Here is a 17,575-nt window from a genome sequence, read left to right as displayed (position 1 = left end):
AAAAAATAATAATAAATAAAGAATAAATAAAGCATTAAGAGGGGATGGATAGACGAGAGAGACAAGGCGAGTGTTTGTGTCATCCATTCATTTCATCCCTGTCCTGCTTGTGCTATTATTTTACTAGAGATTACCGGCTCAGCCAGATGGCCATTCCTCTAGACCTTTAGTGCATTTATGCACGTTATGTAAACAACTAAAATTTCATATTCTTAATGAGGTCTCTTACATTATGCATATCTTTTTATTGATTTAGTTACAAGTAGCTTACAGGCCTTTGAGAAGGCATTGTGTAAGGAGGGAAGTACAATAACATATGCGTAAGGAATTAGGAAGCAAAAAAGAAAAAAACCAACATCAGTACAATGAAACCACATTTTTCAGCCACTGCTGCGTGCACTAGACCAAAGTGTGACAACTGAAGAAGCAATCTTTTCTCACTTGTTCATTATGGTGAAGTCCGTAGTGCTGCATTTGCATAGTCTTTACAAATTTTATTCAGTTACCATGACTGGTAATCACTCAGCAGCACGCATTCTGCGATGTGCATAAAGGCTTTGCCACTATGCACCATGCAGCATATTAAGGGTATATATGGAACTTGCGCTTCAGATTCAAGTGTACAGTGTCGTTTTGAAAGCCTCAGGTATGCCAAGAAACTTTGATTCTATGTCCCTTTTCTCTTGCACCTTTGAATTGTTCACCCGTGTTCAGTAAATATTTCAGTGCTTTCTCGTCTAAGTAAGGCACACTCCATTATGTACATAACAGCATTGATCAGTAACCTTCAACAAAAAGCTTGCCATGGGAAGGGTTTGCATCACATAACTGATTGTGGTCATGTCACTCTGATGTCATTGCATATGACACAGAGATAGTGAAAAGCAAGTACTAGTTAAGTAGGTGATGAAGAATATTTTTATTTCTTAAAATCAAAACAAAGGAATGAAAACCCTAGCTAAAGCCATGCTGAAGCAATAAAAAACGTTAGATTACATGGATAAGTAGGGCAGTACCCAATGTCTCTCAACAGTGCAAAGGATAGTAACGCATTCTTCTAGTTACCTGGAAAACCTTTGGTTGGGTCCATCAAAGGATTCATAAAATGGTAACTGCTACAAAATGTCAAGAGTTGCTAGGAGGACAATCTCAAAAATACGTAAGACAAATGGTCTATCAAATCAGCTGTACCGTGACCAAAGAGTGACAGTGCAGTGGAGAGCAAATGTAGCCATAACCTGCGGATGGTCCCTTGCATTCTCTCTCCTTGAGAAGAAAGTGTGGTAAAATTTTGTCAGCAGTTACCCAAGTCTAAAGTTTGCAGATGCAGCGCAGCATGAATACTTTTCAACAACTTGTGAATTCAACGTGGCCTTCCCGCTGCTTTTTCTTGCAGAGTGCGTCGTGCCACACAAAGCAAGCCAGTGACTTTGCCTTTGTGAGCTCAACTAGTCTGATTGCCACAGCGGGCCACTCTACGGAAAACCGCAATGTCTGCTTGTGGGACACACTGCTTCCCCAACGCAAGGCGCTGGTTGCCTGTAAGTATTCTCCTCCCAACTGCCTGTAGTTAGACAGGACGAGGCGGGTATTGTAGACTTAGGTTGGGGACACCTAATTGGCTGCAAATAAGATGTCTGTGATGCTAATCCATTCATGATGATTGCCATATCAAGGATGACTAGTAGCAGCGTACACTGCACTGTGCTTGTCATGCCAGCTTTAATTAAGATGGTGTGTTGGGCTGTTTCATGCTGCCAGCTATAATGTAAAGGTGTTGCTTTGGGAGCACTGAAGCTGATTTAACTTGTGAGGGAGCAGTACATTTCTTTAGAGCATCTCGTTATTACTGCATACTTCTGCAGCATCAACAATGCCTTTGCGTTAATTTTCTAGGTTGAGTCTTCAGTTGTTTAGGTTATGAGGAACTCATGATGAAGAACCCTACATGCCTTGTTTGTTCTGAAGTGCGCTGAAATTTTTACTTTTCCCAGAGCTATTAACATTTGAATGTGATTTTAATTATGCACATACTGTCTTAAAATGTAACTTAAAATTATAAAATCCAGCTTGTCCAATTCGGAGTTTGTTTCATTTTCATTTACAGAGCCAACTTACATTAAGCTTTGTATTTGGAAACCTCCAGCAACAGCAATATTTTTCTATTTCAGCCTTTTCTTGTCATGAGCATGGCAGTTCTGCAGTGGTGTTTGCACCACAAAACCAGCTCCTAATTTCAGCTGGCAAGAAAGGAGACGTCTGTATCCTTTCCGTCTCATTTTCATCTGGAGGTGTCTTTATGGTCTTTTTCAACCTTTGAATAATTTTGAACATGGTGCTTATTCTTTACAAATTTTTTTACAGAGTATGCTTCAAAACAGTAATTCAAAATAGTGTTCCATTATGTTGTATTGTCTATTCTTTATTTTTAAAAATTTAGTGGGCTATGACATTCTGTCACTGAGTTTGAGGTTGCTAGTTTAGTTTCCAACCTCAACAGTTGTCTTCCGAAAGGTGCAGCATACATACAAAAATGCTCATGTACTTATTCGCAGATTTAGGTGCACATTAAATAAACGCCCAAGTGTTTTGTTCAAACTTAATCCCGAACTCTCCACTAATGTTTCTCATAGCTTGCTGAACAGCTTTGAGCAATAAAATTTTAAATATCTATGTAACCTTAATTGCCATAATGCAATGCAAGATTAAAAGCCTCATGTTGGCATGTTCACAATTTTTAATTAAGTGCATCATGCTGATTTGAATGTTGTCCAAAGCACAGCTACATACAGCAGTGACAGCCACGGGATTGGAGAAACAGACATGGTGAGCTGTCCTTGCACTATGTCTATTATAATTTCTAACTGCCTGATAATGGTGCAATCTAACGAGGTTGTGCCCTCTCCCTACTATCAGTTATGTGCCTCATTTCACAGTGTGCATGGACGCGAACATAGGTGCAAGTATATGGCGTAATCTGGTGCATCGCTGTTACAAGCTTCAATTTGATGATAACCCCTTGACTTGGTCACCAACAGTCATATTTGACATGCGGCAACGGCAGCTGCGCCACAAGTTTCAGGCACATGAAACAGCCATCAAGTGCCTTGCCATGGACCCTCGGGAAGAATACTATATCACTGGGTCAGCTGATGGGGACATAAAGGTATAGTTGTTTTGTCATATATTGTTATATAGCATAAGTCACTGTGCATCGAGTGTAAGCTGCTTGAAATGTGTTTCATTTAAGCACTCTGCATGGTCACACAGCTCTGTGCCCTGATGATAAATGAACTGAATAGCTTTCTGGAAAGTCTGATGCAAGGTAATCAGGAATGAAATAGCATTTCTGGTGCAAAATTTTGCTTCCTTGGAATGCCTGTGGCAATAAAGATAGGTGATTGTGATTGACGGCTGAAATAACTGTGTAAGTATCTTGTGCAGTAGATTTCAATTCATCAGTCTTAATTTAAAACCTTCATTCAGCATCAAATGTGTTTGAAAGTCTAAAGAATGGTTCACATATTTTAAACAATTCACTTATCCAATCTGTGCTAGTGACTTGCTACAATTCATCAATGTGTTACAACTTATGTGTCTGCTGTATATATTTAGCATTCATCTAAATTGAACCATGTAACCAAGAAGGGTCAGTGAAAGCAAAATTTATAAGAGCTAAGACGACGATTAGGGGGGTCCTGGAACAGCTAGCCTATGTGCTCTCTGATGTGAAGAGCCTGGCGAGGTAGAGGTCAAGCCAGCCTGGCACCCAAGCTGTCTTTATGTTTGTCTTATTTGTGCCCGTTTTATCTACCACCGCAATGAAAACGAGATACAGATAGTGGGGTTAGGGGTGGAGCTCAGGCCAAGGTCCTTGCAGTCTTCTCTCTATGGCCACTGCGATTCACTGTGCAAGATCACCAATTCTGAAGCGGAATTGTATCTACATAGTAATATTTTCTGCATTGTTTGTTGGAGTTCTATACCTGGATGTTGTTACGATTAAGGTTTCATTCTGTTCACATTCAGATATCAAATGCACTATCTTTAATTCCTGCATAGTCACATTGCCATGTGGCATGCCTTTTCCATATACTGTTTTTCTAAAGGTTTGTTATCCTGCATATCAGGTGCAACTATAATGTTCCAAAAACAAGATCTGTAGTCATGTAGCCTGTTTTCAGAATGAACATATTTAGTTAACCGCATATTTGCAAGAAAAAAAAAAAAAGGAGAAAGACACAGGCAAGTTTGACTCCAACGGAAAAATATGGTGAATGTTCCCCTGGAACAGTATATTTACTGGAAAAAAAACTTACTTGTGTGGAAATGAAAACTGAGAAAGGTATGCTGAATTTTGGGAAGAACTGAAGATATTTAACCCTGTATATGTTTCATAGTGTAGAATATGATAGTTAAGTTTGAATTTACAAAAAAAAAGAAAAAGAATAAATACAAGGCTTACTGTAGTAAAAAATTAGTGAATAATTATTAAGAGGGCAAGCCCATGAGGATTGAAACAATGTTGCTACAGCAAAACAATGACAAGTGAGTGAGTGGAATACATAGTGCTCGCATACTAAAATGACACTTGGGATAAAAAGTAGTCCTTACATACATTACATTACATTACATACATACATTACAGTTGTGTTGGATGTACACTATGCTTAGGCACTATGGCACAGTCATCTTGAGTAGCGTCACAGCAATAAAACAGTATGCATTAGCAGAATGAAGATGGGGTGTTAAGTGCAGCTTTCCAGGGCCCCCTAAAACAATTTTGTACAAACATACAAAGTCATTAGGGTAGGTCCGTCTGATCATTGACGTATTTAAGTGCTATGCGTAAAGCGTGCAATTCATTATGAGGTTTCAAAAATGTGCATCGCTACCGATGCACATAGAGTTTTCAGCCACACCCTCACAATTGACATAGTTAGCTCAATTGACGTTATTTGGGCAAGTTATGCAGTTGGCTACCCAGGTCGCGTAATCCATAATTTTTCCAACTTTATGGCAAACAAATGTTGTTTGTAATAGTTTGAATGTTGGTTAATTTGTTTTTATAGAAAAAGAAAAGTAACAGAAAGAGAATACACAGCAACAATTTATCACTACACTACAGTAGAGGTTAAGGATATGAGTGCCTTCTCTAATACATAGTAACACAAGATATATTGTTCGTTTGTTTTGGTGCTCAAGCATAATATCCATTTCAGCACTCGTGTGGCATAATACCACTAACAGCTTCTATGAGAGCAAAACTAGGTATGCTTGGCAAGCACAGCTAAGCTTGTCATACCACCAGTAGCTATTTGCATTTGATTAAGCTATGTGTGAAGGTGAGACAGCATAAGGACACAGATATGTAATTCTGTCACCAGTCTTTTGTCCAATCTTCATCTTGCTTGTCAAGAACTACCTTATGTGTGCTCTGTGCTGCAGCATATTGAGCTTTGACTGGCCATGTCGTGTATGAAAACCAGTACAACTGTTGCTGGTTCTACTTCTGTACAAGGAGTTAGGTTACAATCAAAATGTATCCAATGCACTGGCTGCATAACATAATCGGCATTGATGCAATGCGTGCAACAGTCCGATGCTGGGGCAACGGCACAAGCCTAAGCACTCATTTCCAACAATGACTGGCAAGCCAAGCAGTAGTGTTTATATACTGTTCGTATTTAATTTCTTCTTCATAACAAATCTATTTGCTGCTTTTTTTGTTGCATTGATCTTCAAATGCTGGACAGACTTTTGGTAGGTGAGAATGTGGCATACATTTAATTGAGCTTCACTTTTATGCTTGCAGGTCTGGGGTTTGCCAGTTCATGTGCTGCTGTATGCCTTCCCCAGCGAGCACTCTCGGAGTACACTGTTCCGGAACATTGGCATGGGTGTGACACACCTGCTGACCGATGCCAAGGGCCGGTTGTACTCATGTGGCGCAGACGGTTCCATGAAAATGCGCCAGCTTCCCGACCGTGATGCTGTGGTAGCCAGCTTCATCTAGCACGGCATCCCACTGTTTCATGTTGCTTCTTTGTCCCTGCACCTTTCAACGTCCAACCTTTTGCTGCATGCAGAGTGACAGGAGCGCAAGTCGTGTGGCTTTGCAACTGGTATCGCTGGAAATAGTTAATTGCTACAATTACGTATCCAGGTTTTACCAGCCCCTGGTCTTGTGTGTCCTTGCGAGCCCCTATAGTTTTTGCAGCAATGGAGCAACGGGAACCAGTGATTTACCGAGGGCTAGTTTCCTATAAGAAGCCATCTCGGGCACTCTTTGTGAACTCGTGTTCCTTCTTTTGTTTTTCTGTGCCCCTATAAATATGCATACCCGTGTTGTTGAATGTGCAGTGTAGCTGTGATAAATTTTCCCCTCTTCCCTTTTAAGTCACATTTGCCACGTGGTCTTATTCCGAGTGACATTCCTCTCAACGTGTAAAACCAGGGCACAGCTTCAATGGGGGAGATGAAGCGAGTCTTGGAGATACGTTTGTTTTATGCAAATTATGCACTGGCTGTTGATTGCTTGGTTAGCCATTGTGCGTGGTAGGAGCGTGGAAGCTGTTCAATTGCTAGTCGAAATCAGCGGTTGTGGTTTTTCTCCCCTACTGCAGACAAAGCTGAAATGTTTAAATCAAATACGCGCAGTCATTAGTGTAGAGAGCTAAAGCATGTTTGTATATATGTATTTATGACATAAATTTTTGCTTATGCCATTTTGTTCTACTTAGCCTTATTTTTTAGAAGCAACTATAGAGGTGGTGATGATGGAATGTGCAACTCGTGTCTGAAATAAAAAGTTACAGTGGGCATGTGTTTCGTACTTCTATTAACAAAATTTCACAGCATGCATATAGTGAGAGTTTTTCTTTAATGTTATTTTACACCAGCTCACCAGAGTCTGTGGGAAAATAAACATCAGAGCAATAGTTCGACTTCAACAGTGAAATTATGACCACTTTGTCCATAAATCCCAAGCACAGAACTATGAAGACGAGAGCAACAGCACAGATGCTGACACTTGTGAAGGTCGACACACAGTGAAGCACAACACTTAGACTGAAGTTTCCAGAGCAGCATCTCTGCTGTTATCATCTTCCGCAGATGCAAGAGTAGATGGTCGGCAGCTAGCTAGTGGCTCAGTCACTGGCCTCCCATTGTTGCCTGGAAGGATTGCGTCCGGCAATGGAAGAGTCGTTGAAGACAAGAAGTTGACATTTGGAGACTCGCTACTCTTGTGTGGCTGCGTCGCATCCTTGCGTCGAGGTGTGGTCTTTTCCCGAGAGGGTAGGCTACAGTAATGGCGAGATGTGAAAAACCACTTCTTTCCAGATGAAAGGTGTGCGGCACCATTCTTACCTTGACTTCAGTTGCTCTAGGATGCCCATGAATGCAAAGTAGTGTTCGTGTGTGAACTCCTGTAACGGTTATAAAGAACAAATTTGGCAAGTTAAAGATTGTAAGATTCCTACTGTCCCTATCATGAAACGCAAGAGCCTGAAATGAAATTTTCTTGCGAGTGAATGTAAGCACCACTCTTAGTCTAGTTAACAGTTGTCAACATCTAAGCTAACGCAACTGTTCACCTCAAACAACAATACCATTCTGAAAATATAGTAATAGCTTCAGATATACTGGAATAGAATGAGAATTGACTGCATCATTGAAGATGAGCTTGTACACTTCACGAGGTAAAATGTGCTCGAAAGCTTAATTTTACATTTGCTAGTGTATGAGACTAATGAAAGCGGATTACCTACTTTATGCTGCCAGTGTTGGAAAATGCAACAAATGTAACCTCAGTTTGCAACTGATCGTAGGCAATAGCTCCCACCTTTGGACTGTGTCGAGCATGTTCATATAAGTCCAGAAACTTGTGTATGATGCGAGGATCACAGTTTGCAAACGGTCCCCCATGAACTTGGCGCAGAAGAAAAACTCGAACATCTTGGCCTGGTTTGCGGACCCGTGTCTTGTCGATTCCTCCAAGATGCTCCTCTGGTGTCAAAACATTGCAGACAGTTTTCTCTCTCAATGTATTGGCATTACATTGACGTATGTGGAGGAAGCCTCGTTACATAATCGACTGCAATGCGCACAATTTATTTACCTAGTTCCGAAAGCTTGTCCACAACACCCATGCGAAGCAAGTGCTGCGGTTGCACTGCAATTGAAAGTGCATAGGTGCGACTTATGCGAACATCACACGCATGAAGCAAGTAGTTGACAATTAACAAGCGTCGCAGTGGTTACCTTGGGATAGGTCGCTGTCAGATGAAAGGCACTCGTTTGGCTTGAGAAGTGTAGGCTCGTATGCTATGTCTTTTATAATCAGCAGTCGCCTATCAACTTCATCTTTCAGCGACTGCAAAACGACGTCGTCACTGTGAGACAACAATAAACGAGGACCTATGAAATACACGTAATGTGCGCATGCTTAACGTGGTATACACTTGCCTTAGATACACCATGGCCAATTGGCACGTGAGGGCTGTGCTTTGACTTGAGGGTGAATCGCATTATCTGCCTCTTGGCGAATATAAACAGGAGGAGGAATGTCTGAAGAAGGGGGGGAAAAGCGCCAAATCATGCGCGTACACATTTCAACGGATCACGCATCACTTACCAGGACACCTAATGCAATACAGATAATTATAGCAACTCCAGAGAGCCGATCAGCCATTTTCGCATTTCAGTGAGCATGCTCACATGATGGAAGAGGTGCGGCGTGTGGCTTCACTCGCGAGAGTTTGTTTGCAATCAGTAGAATAAGGAACCGCTTTACGCACAACACCCAGTTCTGCGTGGAGTACGGACTACGGAGAGCCAAGATTGCTGCTGATCTCGATCCCGTTTGACTGACGAGTCCAACGAAATGCAATACCATGGCAATACATTACCACACGACATTAAGTAGCTTTGCTTTTTGGCTTAGAATTTCTGAGCACTGTCACTTCGTTCACTGCATAAAGTCAATTCAGTTCACTTCTTGACTGTACAAACGTTTCGGTTTCGAGTTTCGCAGAAGGTTTGCAGCCCCTGCGTAGGTCCGATTGGTTCCGCTTGTTGTATTTTGCCAGCGGCTTGTGACACGTGATCGCGTTGCTTTTTGTTGTCTGATACCGCCCCAAAATGGCAGACAGCGACTCGGAGAGGACTCCGAACGACGAGAAAATAATAACGCCAGTGCAGCTAGGACCGCGGGTAGTAACCATTTGCAAGACCGAAACGGGATTTGGCTTCAATGTGCGCGGTCAAGTCAGTGAAGGTGGTCCTTTGAAGAGTATCAACGGCGAACTTTACGCGCCCCTGCAGCATGTCAGCGCTGTGCTTGAAGGCGGTGCTGCCGAGGAGGCTGGTATTCGACGCGGCGACAGGATCTTGGAAGTGTACGCATCGTATTGTGCTGTTTTGTTGGTGTCCACCGTTCTCGCTGAGCTGAAATTAAGCTCCGTTCACTTTGTGTCTCGCGCGCCAGTGGTTGACGTCCGTGGATGACAAAACGAAGCTCAACTTCGGTTTCGGTAGAGTTTAGTTAGGCTTAATATTTTTCCGTGTTTTCTGTGCCACTGCTGTTTTTCGCCTGTTTGCCTGCGGACTGCTCCGTAAAAAGGTGCTTAACCAGACCAAAAACCTAACTTCCTGTGGCCATTTAGGTATAAACACTGTATCAGCGAATCTCTCACCACTGTGACAGCGATCGACTTGACAAGTTGTAGCAGCTGACGCAAAAGAGACGCTGCCGTGAAGCGTTATTTTCACGTGAATGGCACTATGAGCAAGACGATAAGATGCTGTTCTTGGCACAAAGTGAGAGTAGGGGGGGCGGGGGGGGGGATGTCGGAGACGTACTTTGGTTGCGAGCCTATCAAGAAGCAGCTCTCTCGAGTCTTGTCCTTGTCATTCTAATCCACTTGCGGAGCACTGATCTGTTTTGCATTGCCTTCTAGCAATGGGGTTAACGTAGAAGGAGCAACACACAAGCAGGTCGTGGACCTCATCAAGTCTGGCGGAGACAAGCTTACTCTAACAGTCATATCAGTCACAGCTCAGGTATGTCAAAGCGCGTATGTGACGTAGTTGCGCACAGCAGCTACGATTTGGAACACAAGTCGCGCTCTAAAGCGCCCCCTTTGCTTGCTAAGAGCCGGGCATAATGTAGAGGCTGCTTTCTCCCATTGCCAGGAAGCCGAGCGCCTTGAACCCAGCGATGACTCTTCAGGAGTGTCATACATTGACTACAGTGAAAAGCGCTCCTTACCAATCTCAATCCCGGACTACAACTGGCTCGACAGGTCTAATGACAAATTCGTGGTGAGTGTACATCCCGCACTCATTCTTGACTGTTGCGTAAGATGGGTATATATCATGTATTTAAAAAAAAAGCAGCTTGTATATGTACACGGAAGCGGGATACAGGGCAGATTTGCACTCAATTCGGGCTTGTGCCTCTGTGCGTATCCATTGATGTTTGACGTAATAGTTCTGTGGAAGCCTGCAAGGTGGAGAGAAGTAATTAAGGGAAAATTAGACATCCACTCAATTGTAGCAATTGCTACAAAGAAAACCCATAGGGGTTCCTTGAAAAGTTGAAGAAAAATTTCTGTACCGGGGCTCGAACTTGGGACCACCGCCTTTCCGGGGCAGCCGCTCTACCATCTGAGCTAACCAGGCGGCCAGCAGATGGCACGGCGAAGTCGAATTTGTCAACAACTCGAAGCAAAGGCAAGTGTTTGACACAATAGTTCTGTGGAAGCCCGCAAGGTGGAGAAAAGTAATTAAGGGAAACTGAAACATATGATTGGGTGAATGTCTCATTTTTTCTTAATTACTTCTCCCCACCTTGCGAGCTTCCACAGAACTATTACGTCACCCTTGCCTTTGCATCGAGTTGACAAATTCGACTTTGCCCTGCTAGCTTCCTGGTTAGCTCAGATGGTAGAGCTGCTGCCCCGGAAAGGCGGAGGTCCGGGTTCAAGTCCCGGACCAGCACAAATTTTTCTTCAACTGCGAGGCTTTTCTTTCGAGGAACCTGTATGGGTTTCCTTTGTTGCAAATGCTACGATTGGGTGGATGTCTCATTTTCCCTTAATTACCCTTTGATGTGTGTTTATTGCTATCAAATGACCACTAGGTGCAGTAAAATCTTGCCTGTTCTAGCAATGTTGACATAAGAACCTCTGGGTTTAGTGAACAAAGTGTCCATTATTACTCATTTTTGTCTTGGCTCTTATGCCTGCAACAGACAAGGGAATTGTCTGCTGCTGACATTGTGAGAGGTTTGGTGAAACCCACACCTGTAACACTACTGAACAGCAGCTTGTGCATGTGGATTGAATTCGGAATTCTATGATGACTACAGCACACATATTGTTTCGTCTTTGCTTGCTGTGATTTGCCAGGCAGTTGTGCAGTCCCTTGAAAAGCATGAAGCACTGTTCAGAGCAATTTTTTTTTTCACGAAAATGTCATTTAAAATTAAATAATAACACAGCTGTGCAGGACAGAGCTCATGGTGCCAATTGTACAGCATTCTTCACAACTGCATCATCATTCCTTTTCTTTGTGTGTGCTTCATTACAGCACAAGAAAAAAAAGTGCACCAACTGAGTGGAACACCTTTCATAATTTTGCTGAGCAAGACATTGTCATCAGTTAGCAATACAATTCATATAATGTAAAATGTGTGTGTTTGCTGCACAAAAAGTTAATGAATTATGTCACTGCATTTACACTTGACCTAACAAGAGTTTGGGGCTGTGCAATAAGCAGTGAAATGCAAAATGATAGGTGTTACCTGGAGGTGTGGAATAATGGCAATATGGATGAGAGATCAAATGCAGCTAAATGATATGTTGATTGAGACGAAGAAAATAAAAGTGAACAAGCATAAAATGCTTAGTCAGGTAACTGGTTGTCTATTCAAGTAACAGAATGGTTGCTGAGGAAAGGGTAACACGGTCATGGGCTTCAGATAATCGGCTGGAATGACTATATTAGAAAATTTTCACATAGCAGGGGTGAATGGATCTTCGTGAAAGGCCTTTGCCTCTCAGTGAACCAAAATTGGCTGATATGATGAAATGAATTTAGAGCCTCGGTGCATTATATGAATGCCTGAGTGCAGCTGTTGCAAACGAGTATCACTATTTCACGTCTCAGTGTATGTTAAAGGGACACTAAAGGCAAATACTAAGTCGACATGGACTGTTTAAGTACCATTCCAGAAACCTCACAACGCTTGTTTCGCAGCAAGAAAATACTTGGTTTGCAAGAAAATTACATCTGAAGGGTCCCAATGCCCTTTTCGAAATTCAGATTTCCCGCCACCCAACCGGGGGAGTGGTGACGTTGCATAAGCCATCACCACCCTTTGCTGCTGTCATTGAGTAAAAACCCCGCCCGACAGGCGGCGCTACGGAGCCAACACAGAGTGGCGGATTCGCCGCTGCAGCTGCTTTTTGGTCAAGTGGCGTAGACCATTTGGGCATCCCGCGACATCACATGGAAGTTGAATTCTCTGCTACTTGCAATTCGTGCGAGTTTTGTGAGCCAGCAAAACCAGCACAGCACTACGCGATAACAAAACTAGTGAAACATGAACGCATGGGCAGTGCGGTGTCGAGTGAAAATGAAGCCTTGCGACGGCTCACGTCGTTGTCAAGGATAACTTCAATGATTTCTTTTTTCTCAAGAATGAAATAGAACTGAACAAGTAGCATTTTATTTTGTCTTATAATGCAACACAAGGATGTTTTTTGCAACCAATGATTCAGTACTAGTGACAAAATTTAACTGAGGAGTGCTTTCGTCATTGGGCAAGTGCTTGAGTGTCCTGGGGGAGTCTCTAGCAATGTCCTGCATTTGCCTCAATTTCTTGATCATTAAGGCTCTGTTAGGGACAATATTGACGCTTTAGAGATTCTCAAGCACTAATCTGCCACTTTAGCTTGACTTAATATTTGCCTTTAGTGTGTCTCTAATGCCTGTGTTTGTGCCAATGTGTGTTCATACCTCTACCATGCTGCATGAAAGTAATTCAAGGCATCTTTCATCTTCATTTTTGTTCACTGAAGAAGAGCTGAGTGCATTGAAAAACTACAGGTCGTTTTTACTCAGGCCATCAAACACTCCATATTTGGAATCATTCGATTCATCGTTGAAGTGAACTTTTTTTTCAATGAAGCTGAAGCTAGCTGCAGCTGCCGACACCAACATACTTAACGACCCCATTTGCCAAAACACTTTGTTACTTTCTCCTCCATAATCAACTCCCTCCTGCTTTTGCTATCCCACATAATCTGAAATGCAGGGTTTCATAATATCCCATTTGGTCTAGAAAGTGCCGAAAGGAAAAAAAGAGAATGCCTACCAAGAACTAAAAAAGCGTTTAGCGAAAAAATTAAAAAGCATTTGGGCTCCCACACGGGAGCCTTGTTTGCAATCTCAGCACTGAGATTGTGAACAAGGCAGGAGTGCGGGAGCTGAAACGTCTTTTAAATTTATCATGAAATGTTGTTTACTCCTTGGTTGGCATTCTCTTTTCATCACTCCATGTAATCAGTGCTGTTCTCTACCAGTAGTACAGCAAAACACTGGACAAAATCAGTTCATCCATAGCATTGCAAGAATTTGAAAAGTATCATTGACAAGCTCAGCTTGTCCTTAGCTGTTATTACCAAAAACATGCAAACAGACCCAGCTTGTCCATGGCCCAGGAGGGTTAGACTGCCACGCTATTAACTTATGGGTAATAAGCCTTCTTTTTTTCTTTTTTTTTTCTGAATATGTTGATTTGTAGACGTCTTAAATTTGTTATGTAAACACAGCTAAATTGCACTAGAATATTCTGTTTGCAATACGCTATGTAAAATGCATCACTCAGGAAGCTTTTTCTTGCCACAAATGTATTCAGTTTCATGATACTACATATGTATGGGGAAATAAAGTTGTAAAGATGGAATATTTTTAATTTTAAGAGTTAGCAGCAAGGAGAGAGAAGGGTGTCTGACAGTGAGTCTTGTACAGGCATTTCTAGCACTGAAAAGGCAGTGGATGACCGCTTACTGTCCAGTTTTCTGTGGTATGGCTACAGTTTGTGCAGTGTTAATGTTAGGCTGGTGAAACTGGTCATTGTGGCACATCTTCGTAGTTACATGTAAAAAATATTTACAAGTCTTCACTATCAGATAATGATAAATAGCCGGGCAAAGGAACAAGAGTTCAGGATCGCCAGTTGGCCTCTAGAGTTTGTGAAGGTGTATGTTTATCTAATTCAATTAATCACAGGGAACCCTGATCATGAGAAAGAAATTCACAGAATAAAAATGGGTTGGATCGCGTACGGCAGACATTTCCAGCTCCTGACTGGAAGCTTACCATTATCATTGAAAGGGAAGGTGTACAATCAGTGCATTTTACCAGTGCTGACATATGGGGCAGAGACTTGGAGACTGACAAAGAAGCTTGAGAACAAGTTAAGAACCGCGCAAAGGGTGATGGAACGAAGATTGCTAGACATAATATTAAGAGACAGAAAGAGAGTGGTTTGGATCAGAGAGCAAACGGGTATAGACAATATTCTAATTTACATGAAGAGAAAAAAATGGAGCTGGGTAGGTGATGTAATGCACAGGTTAGGTAACCGTTGGACCATTAGAGTTACAGAATGGGGTTATCAAGAGAAGGGAAACGCAATCGAGGACGACAAAAGACTAGGTGGAGCGATGAAATTAGGAAATTCATTGGTGCTAGTTGGAATCGGTTGGTGCAGGACAGGGGTAATTGGAGATCGCAGGGAGAGGCCTTCGTCCTGCAGTGGACATAAAGCAGGATGATGATGATGATGATGATGATGATGATGATGATGATGATAATGGCTATCAGATCATCTTTTTCAAGCAAGAGTTTATTAGGGTTCAACTCTACTTTTGTCGTGGACAGCTCTTGTATTTATCTATCACTTATTAGTAACCATATAATAATCTCTATATTCGTGATAGATCATTGTGTGTGTGCCATATAATCAAGTATTTTTTTTAAGAGAATGAAGTTGTGATAAAGTTGCCAGTTCAATCTTGTTGACTGGACAAGGCACATGTCTTGTGTTGTGTGAACTGCTGGTAGTTCTGCGAGTTTGTTGCTAATTTTCTGCAAGAAGTTGGGTTCGCTGGTCTCATGATACAAACTGCTTTGTAGGTGTACAACATTTACATGGCTGGAAGGCACCTGTGTTCACGGCGCTACCGAGAGTTCTCAGTTCTTCACATGAACCTCAAGAAGGAGTTTCCAGACTTTGCCTTCCCCAAGCTCCCAGGCAAATGGCCATTTTCACTGTCAGATCAGCAGCTGGATTCACGAAGGAGAGGCCTTGAACAGTACCTGGAAAAAGGTGTGGCTTAGTCAGCATCCAGTGTGTCATGTGACATCAGTGTGTTGCACGTTGTATTGCGCAGCTGCATAATGTTCATATTGTCAGAAGACTCTGCTCCTTCCTATCCTTAAGGGGACGCTAAACCAAAACAGTAAGTCAGTTTTGATGGAAGTGTTTCTTCACAACTCTATTTACAGTGATTTTGGGGTAAGAGTTTGATTACTGGAAGAGAAAATGAAGGCTAAACTTCCTTTACTTTTAATTTCAAGTTGAAACTCCAGCACAGGATTGTTATTGTGAAGTTGTGGATTTCAATCTATATTATTGTATTTGGGCCATTGTGGTGTAGTAAATGTTCTTGAAATGCTCCGTGTTCAGTCTTTGGCTCCTTTAGAATACAGTGATGTCAGTAGTAATTATTGACCAAAATTTCACTGGCCTCGTGGAGACGCCATTGAAATTCATGACATCACAGCGAACTGGTGTGGGAACGTCAAGGCAGTGGCGTCACCCATCTTTTGTTTTTGCATTTTTCTGGCTTATCAAGCCTCCTTTCAAATGTAAGAGTGACTTTTTTAGTATGGCAGAAGCGCAATCTACTAATGCAGCTCATCTTATTTTTTGCTTTAGTGGGCACTTAAGGGACACTCATGTAGCATGCATTAGGTGCACATTATGCAACCCCAGATGGTCAAAATTAATCTGGAGTCCCCCGCTGCATCATGCCTCATAATCATATCATGGTTTTTGCATATAAAACCCCAGAATTAATATTTTTTTAAATTTCCTAGCTGAATTTTTGTGACCAGGCATTCTTTGATGTCTGCTTTAAAGGCGTTTAAGGGGAGATGCTTCTCAAGCAACTCTTCATCGCATGAATCAGGCAGGAGTCACACTGAAGTGTAGTTTCAACTGTAGTTTCAGAGGCAGCACTGTCCTACATTTGTTGATGCTTAGGCCGTTTGTGAACATGAGGTTTACCGTCTTTGTTAAAATGTTACAATGGTGTTGATAAAGTAAGCTAAACCGTTGATAGGGTGTTAGTATTCTATCATTCCTTTGTGTGTGTGAGTAGTCATTTTGACTGCATCTGTAAATTTGTGTTAATAAAGCAGGTTTTATTTTTCCGTCTAGTTTGTGCAGTTCGAGTCATCGCTGAGAGTGACACTATGCAGGATTTTCTCACAGACATGGATGACGAACATGTGAGTGTTGGCGGCTGCTTCTTTTTAACTTTTCAGATTGCTTGTGTCACTGCCATTTAACATATCTCATTTTCAATGCGATTAGCATTCTTAGGATACCTCATGCATTTTTCGGTATATATGAAGCTAACCTCCTTCATGCCAGCATTTGTTACTGTCCCTAGTCTTGAGCGTAGAGCAGCTGCTGTGCTGAGGCAACTGGCTTTGAAACAAACTGTCAGACATCTTTTAATGTGATTAGCATTTTTTGGGAACTTCACCTACTTCGTGGTATGTATGTTTGTCTTTGTCTAACCTTCATGCCAACTTGGGTCACTGGATATGGGTCACTGGGTGTGTGGGATTGGCTATGTGCGGTTCTTCTATAAAAGAAAATCCTGAAAAATTTATTTCGTGCTGGGCAGAGTCGAACCCGCATCAGATACTTTTAGACAAGCGATGCACGGACTTCACAGTGGAGCAACTAGATGTCATAGCATGTCCAGAGGGAAGTGAAAGAGTGTAGCCCGGCTGTAGTACACACCACATATGTGACATGTTTTAGCGGTGGCAATACGGTGTGTTATTACATTACTTCAGTGATAATTGCATTATTGTTGACTGACTTCCTGAGATAATTTCTGCCGGAATATTTTGTTGTCACTGAACGCTGATGGTGAATGTCGACATTAGTGCAAATAGCATTAATGCAATGTTGCAACACACCACATTGCCACTGCCAAAACACGCCATGTATGAGGTGTACGCAGCCAGGCTTCTCTCTCGTGCTTCCCTCTGGGCACGCAGCACCATCAATCGGCGCTGCTGCGAAATCCATGCGTGGCACATGAGGGAAGATTATATACAGACAATTCTCTGAATATATATGTTGCGGGTTCTATTTCGCCCATCATCAAAGAAATTTCTTTTTATTATTATTATTTTTTTGTGTGTGTGTGAGTGTGTGTGTCATGGAAGAGCAGCACATACCCAGTGGCACATAACC

At 42.1% G+C, this 17,575-nt stretch overlaps 3 protein-coding genes across 8 annotated transcripts in view; 2 read left to right on the top strand and 1 right to left on the bottom strand.

Annotated features, from left to right (window-relative positions):
* The window catches only part of Rbcn-3A (rabconnectin-3 alpha), a 177,208-nt gene extending 170,386 nt beyond the window's left edge, over positions 1–6,822 (top strand). For all 5 annotated transcript variants that reach the window (XM_055076936.2, XM_055076938.2, XM_055076937.2 and 2 more), the window contains 4 exons: positions 1,397–1,541; positions 2,172–2,261; positions 3,039–3,166; positions 5,816–6,822. In XM_055076936.2, coding sequence (XP_054932911.2) covers positions 1,397–1,541; positions 2,172–2,261; positions 3,039–3,166; positions 5,816–6,016 — 564 coding nt within the window. In that variant the 3' untranslated portion in view covers positions 6,017–6,822. The remainder of the gene's footprint in view (positions 1–1,396; positions 1,542–2,171; positions 2,262–3,038; positions 3,167–5,815) is intronic.
* A 42-nt stretch (positions 6,823–6,864) lies between these two features.
* Positions 6,865–8,832, bottom strand: LOC126542084 (protein C1orf43 homolog). 2 transcript variants are annotated; one of them, XM_050189089.3, is made up of 7 exons: positions 8,639–8,832; positions 8,470–8,571; positions 8,266–8,377; positions 8,123–8,176; positions 7,847–8,010; positions 7,372–7,430; positions 6,865–7,304 (listed from the first exon to the last, which is right to left on the bottom strand). In XM_050189089.3, exons 1-7 carry the CDS (start codon positions 8,693–8,695, stop codon positions 7,067–7,069), a joined length of 786 nt encoding a protein of 261 aa, XP_050045046.1. In that variant the 5' UTR covers positions 8,696–8,832; the 3' UTR covers positions 6,865–7,066. The 2 variants fall into 2 exon arrangements, with proteins under 2 accessions (XP_050045046.1, XP_054932916.1); XM_055076941.2 differs by having other exon boundaries at positions 8,266–8,396; positions 8,470–8,678.
* A 213-nt stretch (positions 8,833–9,045) lies between these two features.
* Positions 9,046–17,575, top strand: part of Snx27 (sorting nexin 27) — a 29,228-nt gene continuing 20,698 nt past the window's right edge. The window contains exons 1-5 of the mRNA XM_050189061.3: positions 9,046–9,401; positions 9,963–10,065; positions 10,198–10,326; positions 15,211–15,403; positions 16,520–16,590. Coding sequence (XP_050045018.1) covers positions 9,145–9,401; positions 9,963–10,065; positions 10,198–10,326; positions 15,211–15,403; positions 16,520–16,590 — 753 coding nt within the window. The 5' untranslated portion in view covers positions 9,046–9,144. The remainder of the gene's footprint in view (positions 9,402–9,962; positions 10,066–10,197; positions 10,327–15,210; positions 15,404–16,519; positions 16,591–17,575) is intronic.

Source organism: Dermacentor andersoni, chromosome 2 (assembly GCF_023375885.2).
Source record: "Dermacentor andersoni chromosome 2, qqDerAnde1_hic_scaffold, whole genome shotgun sequence".
Taxonomy (NCBI): Eukaryota; Metazoa; Arthropoda; class Arachnida; order Ixodida; family Ixodidae; genus Dermacentor; species Dermacentor andersoni.
The sequence above is the reverse complement of the archived record's forward strand: the minus strand, read 5'-3'. Positions and strand labels throughout refer to the sequence as shown.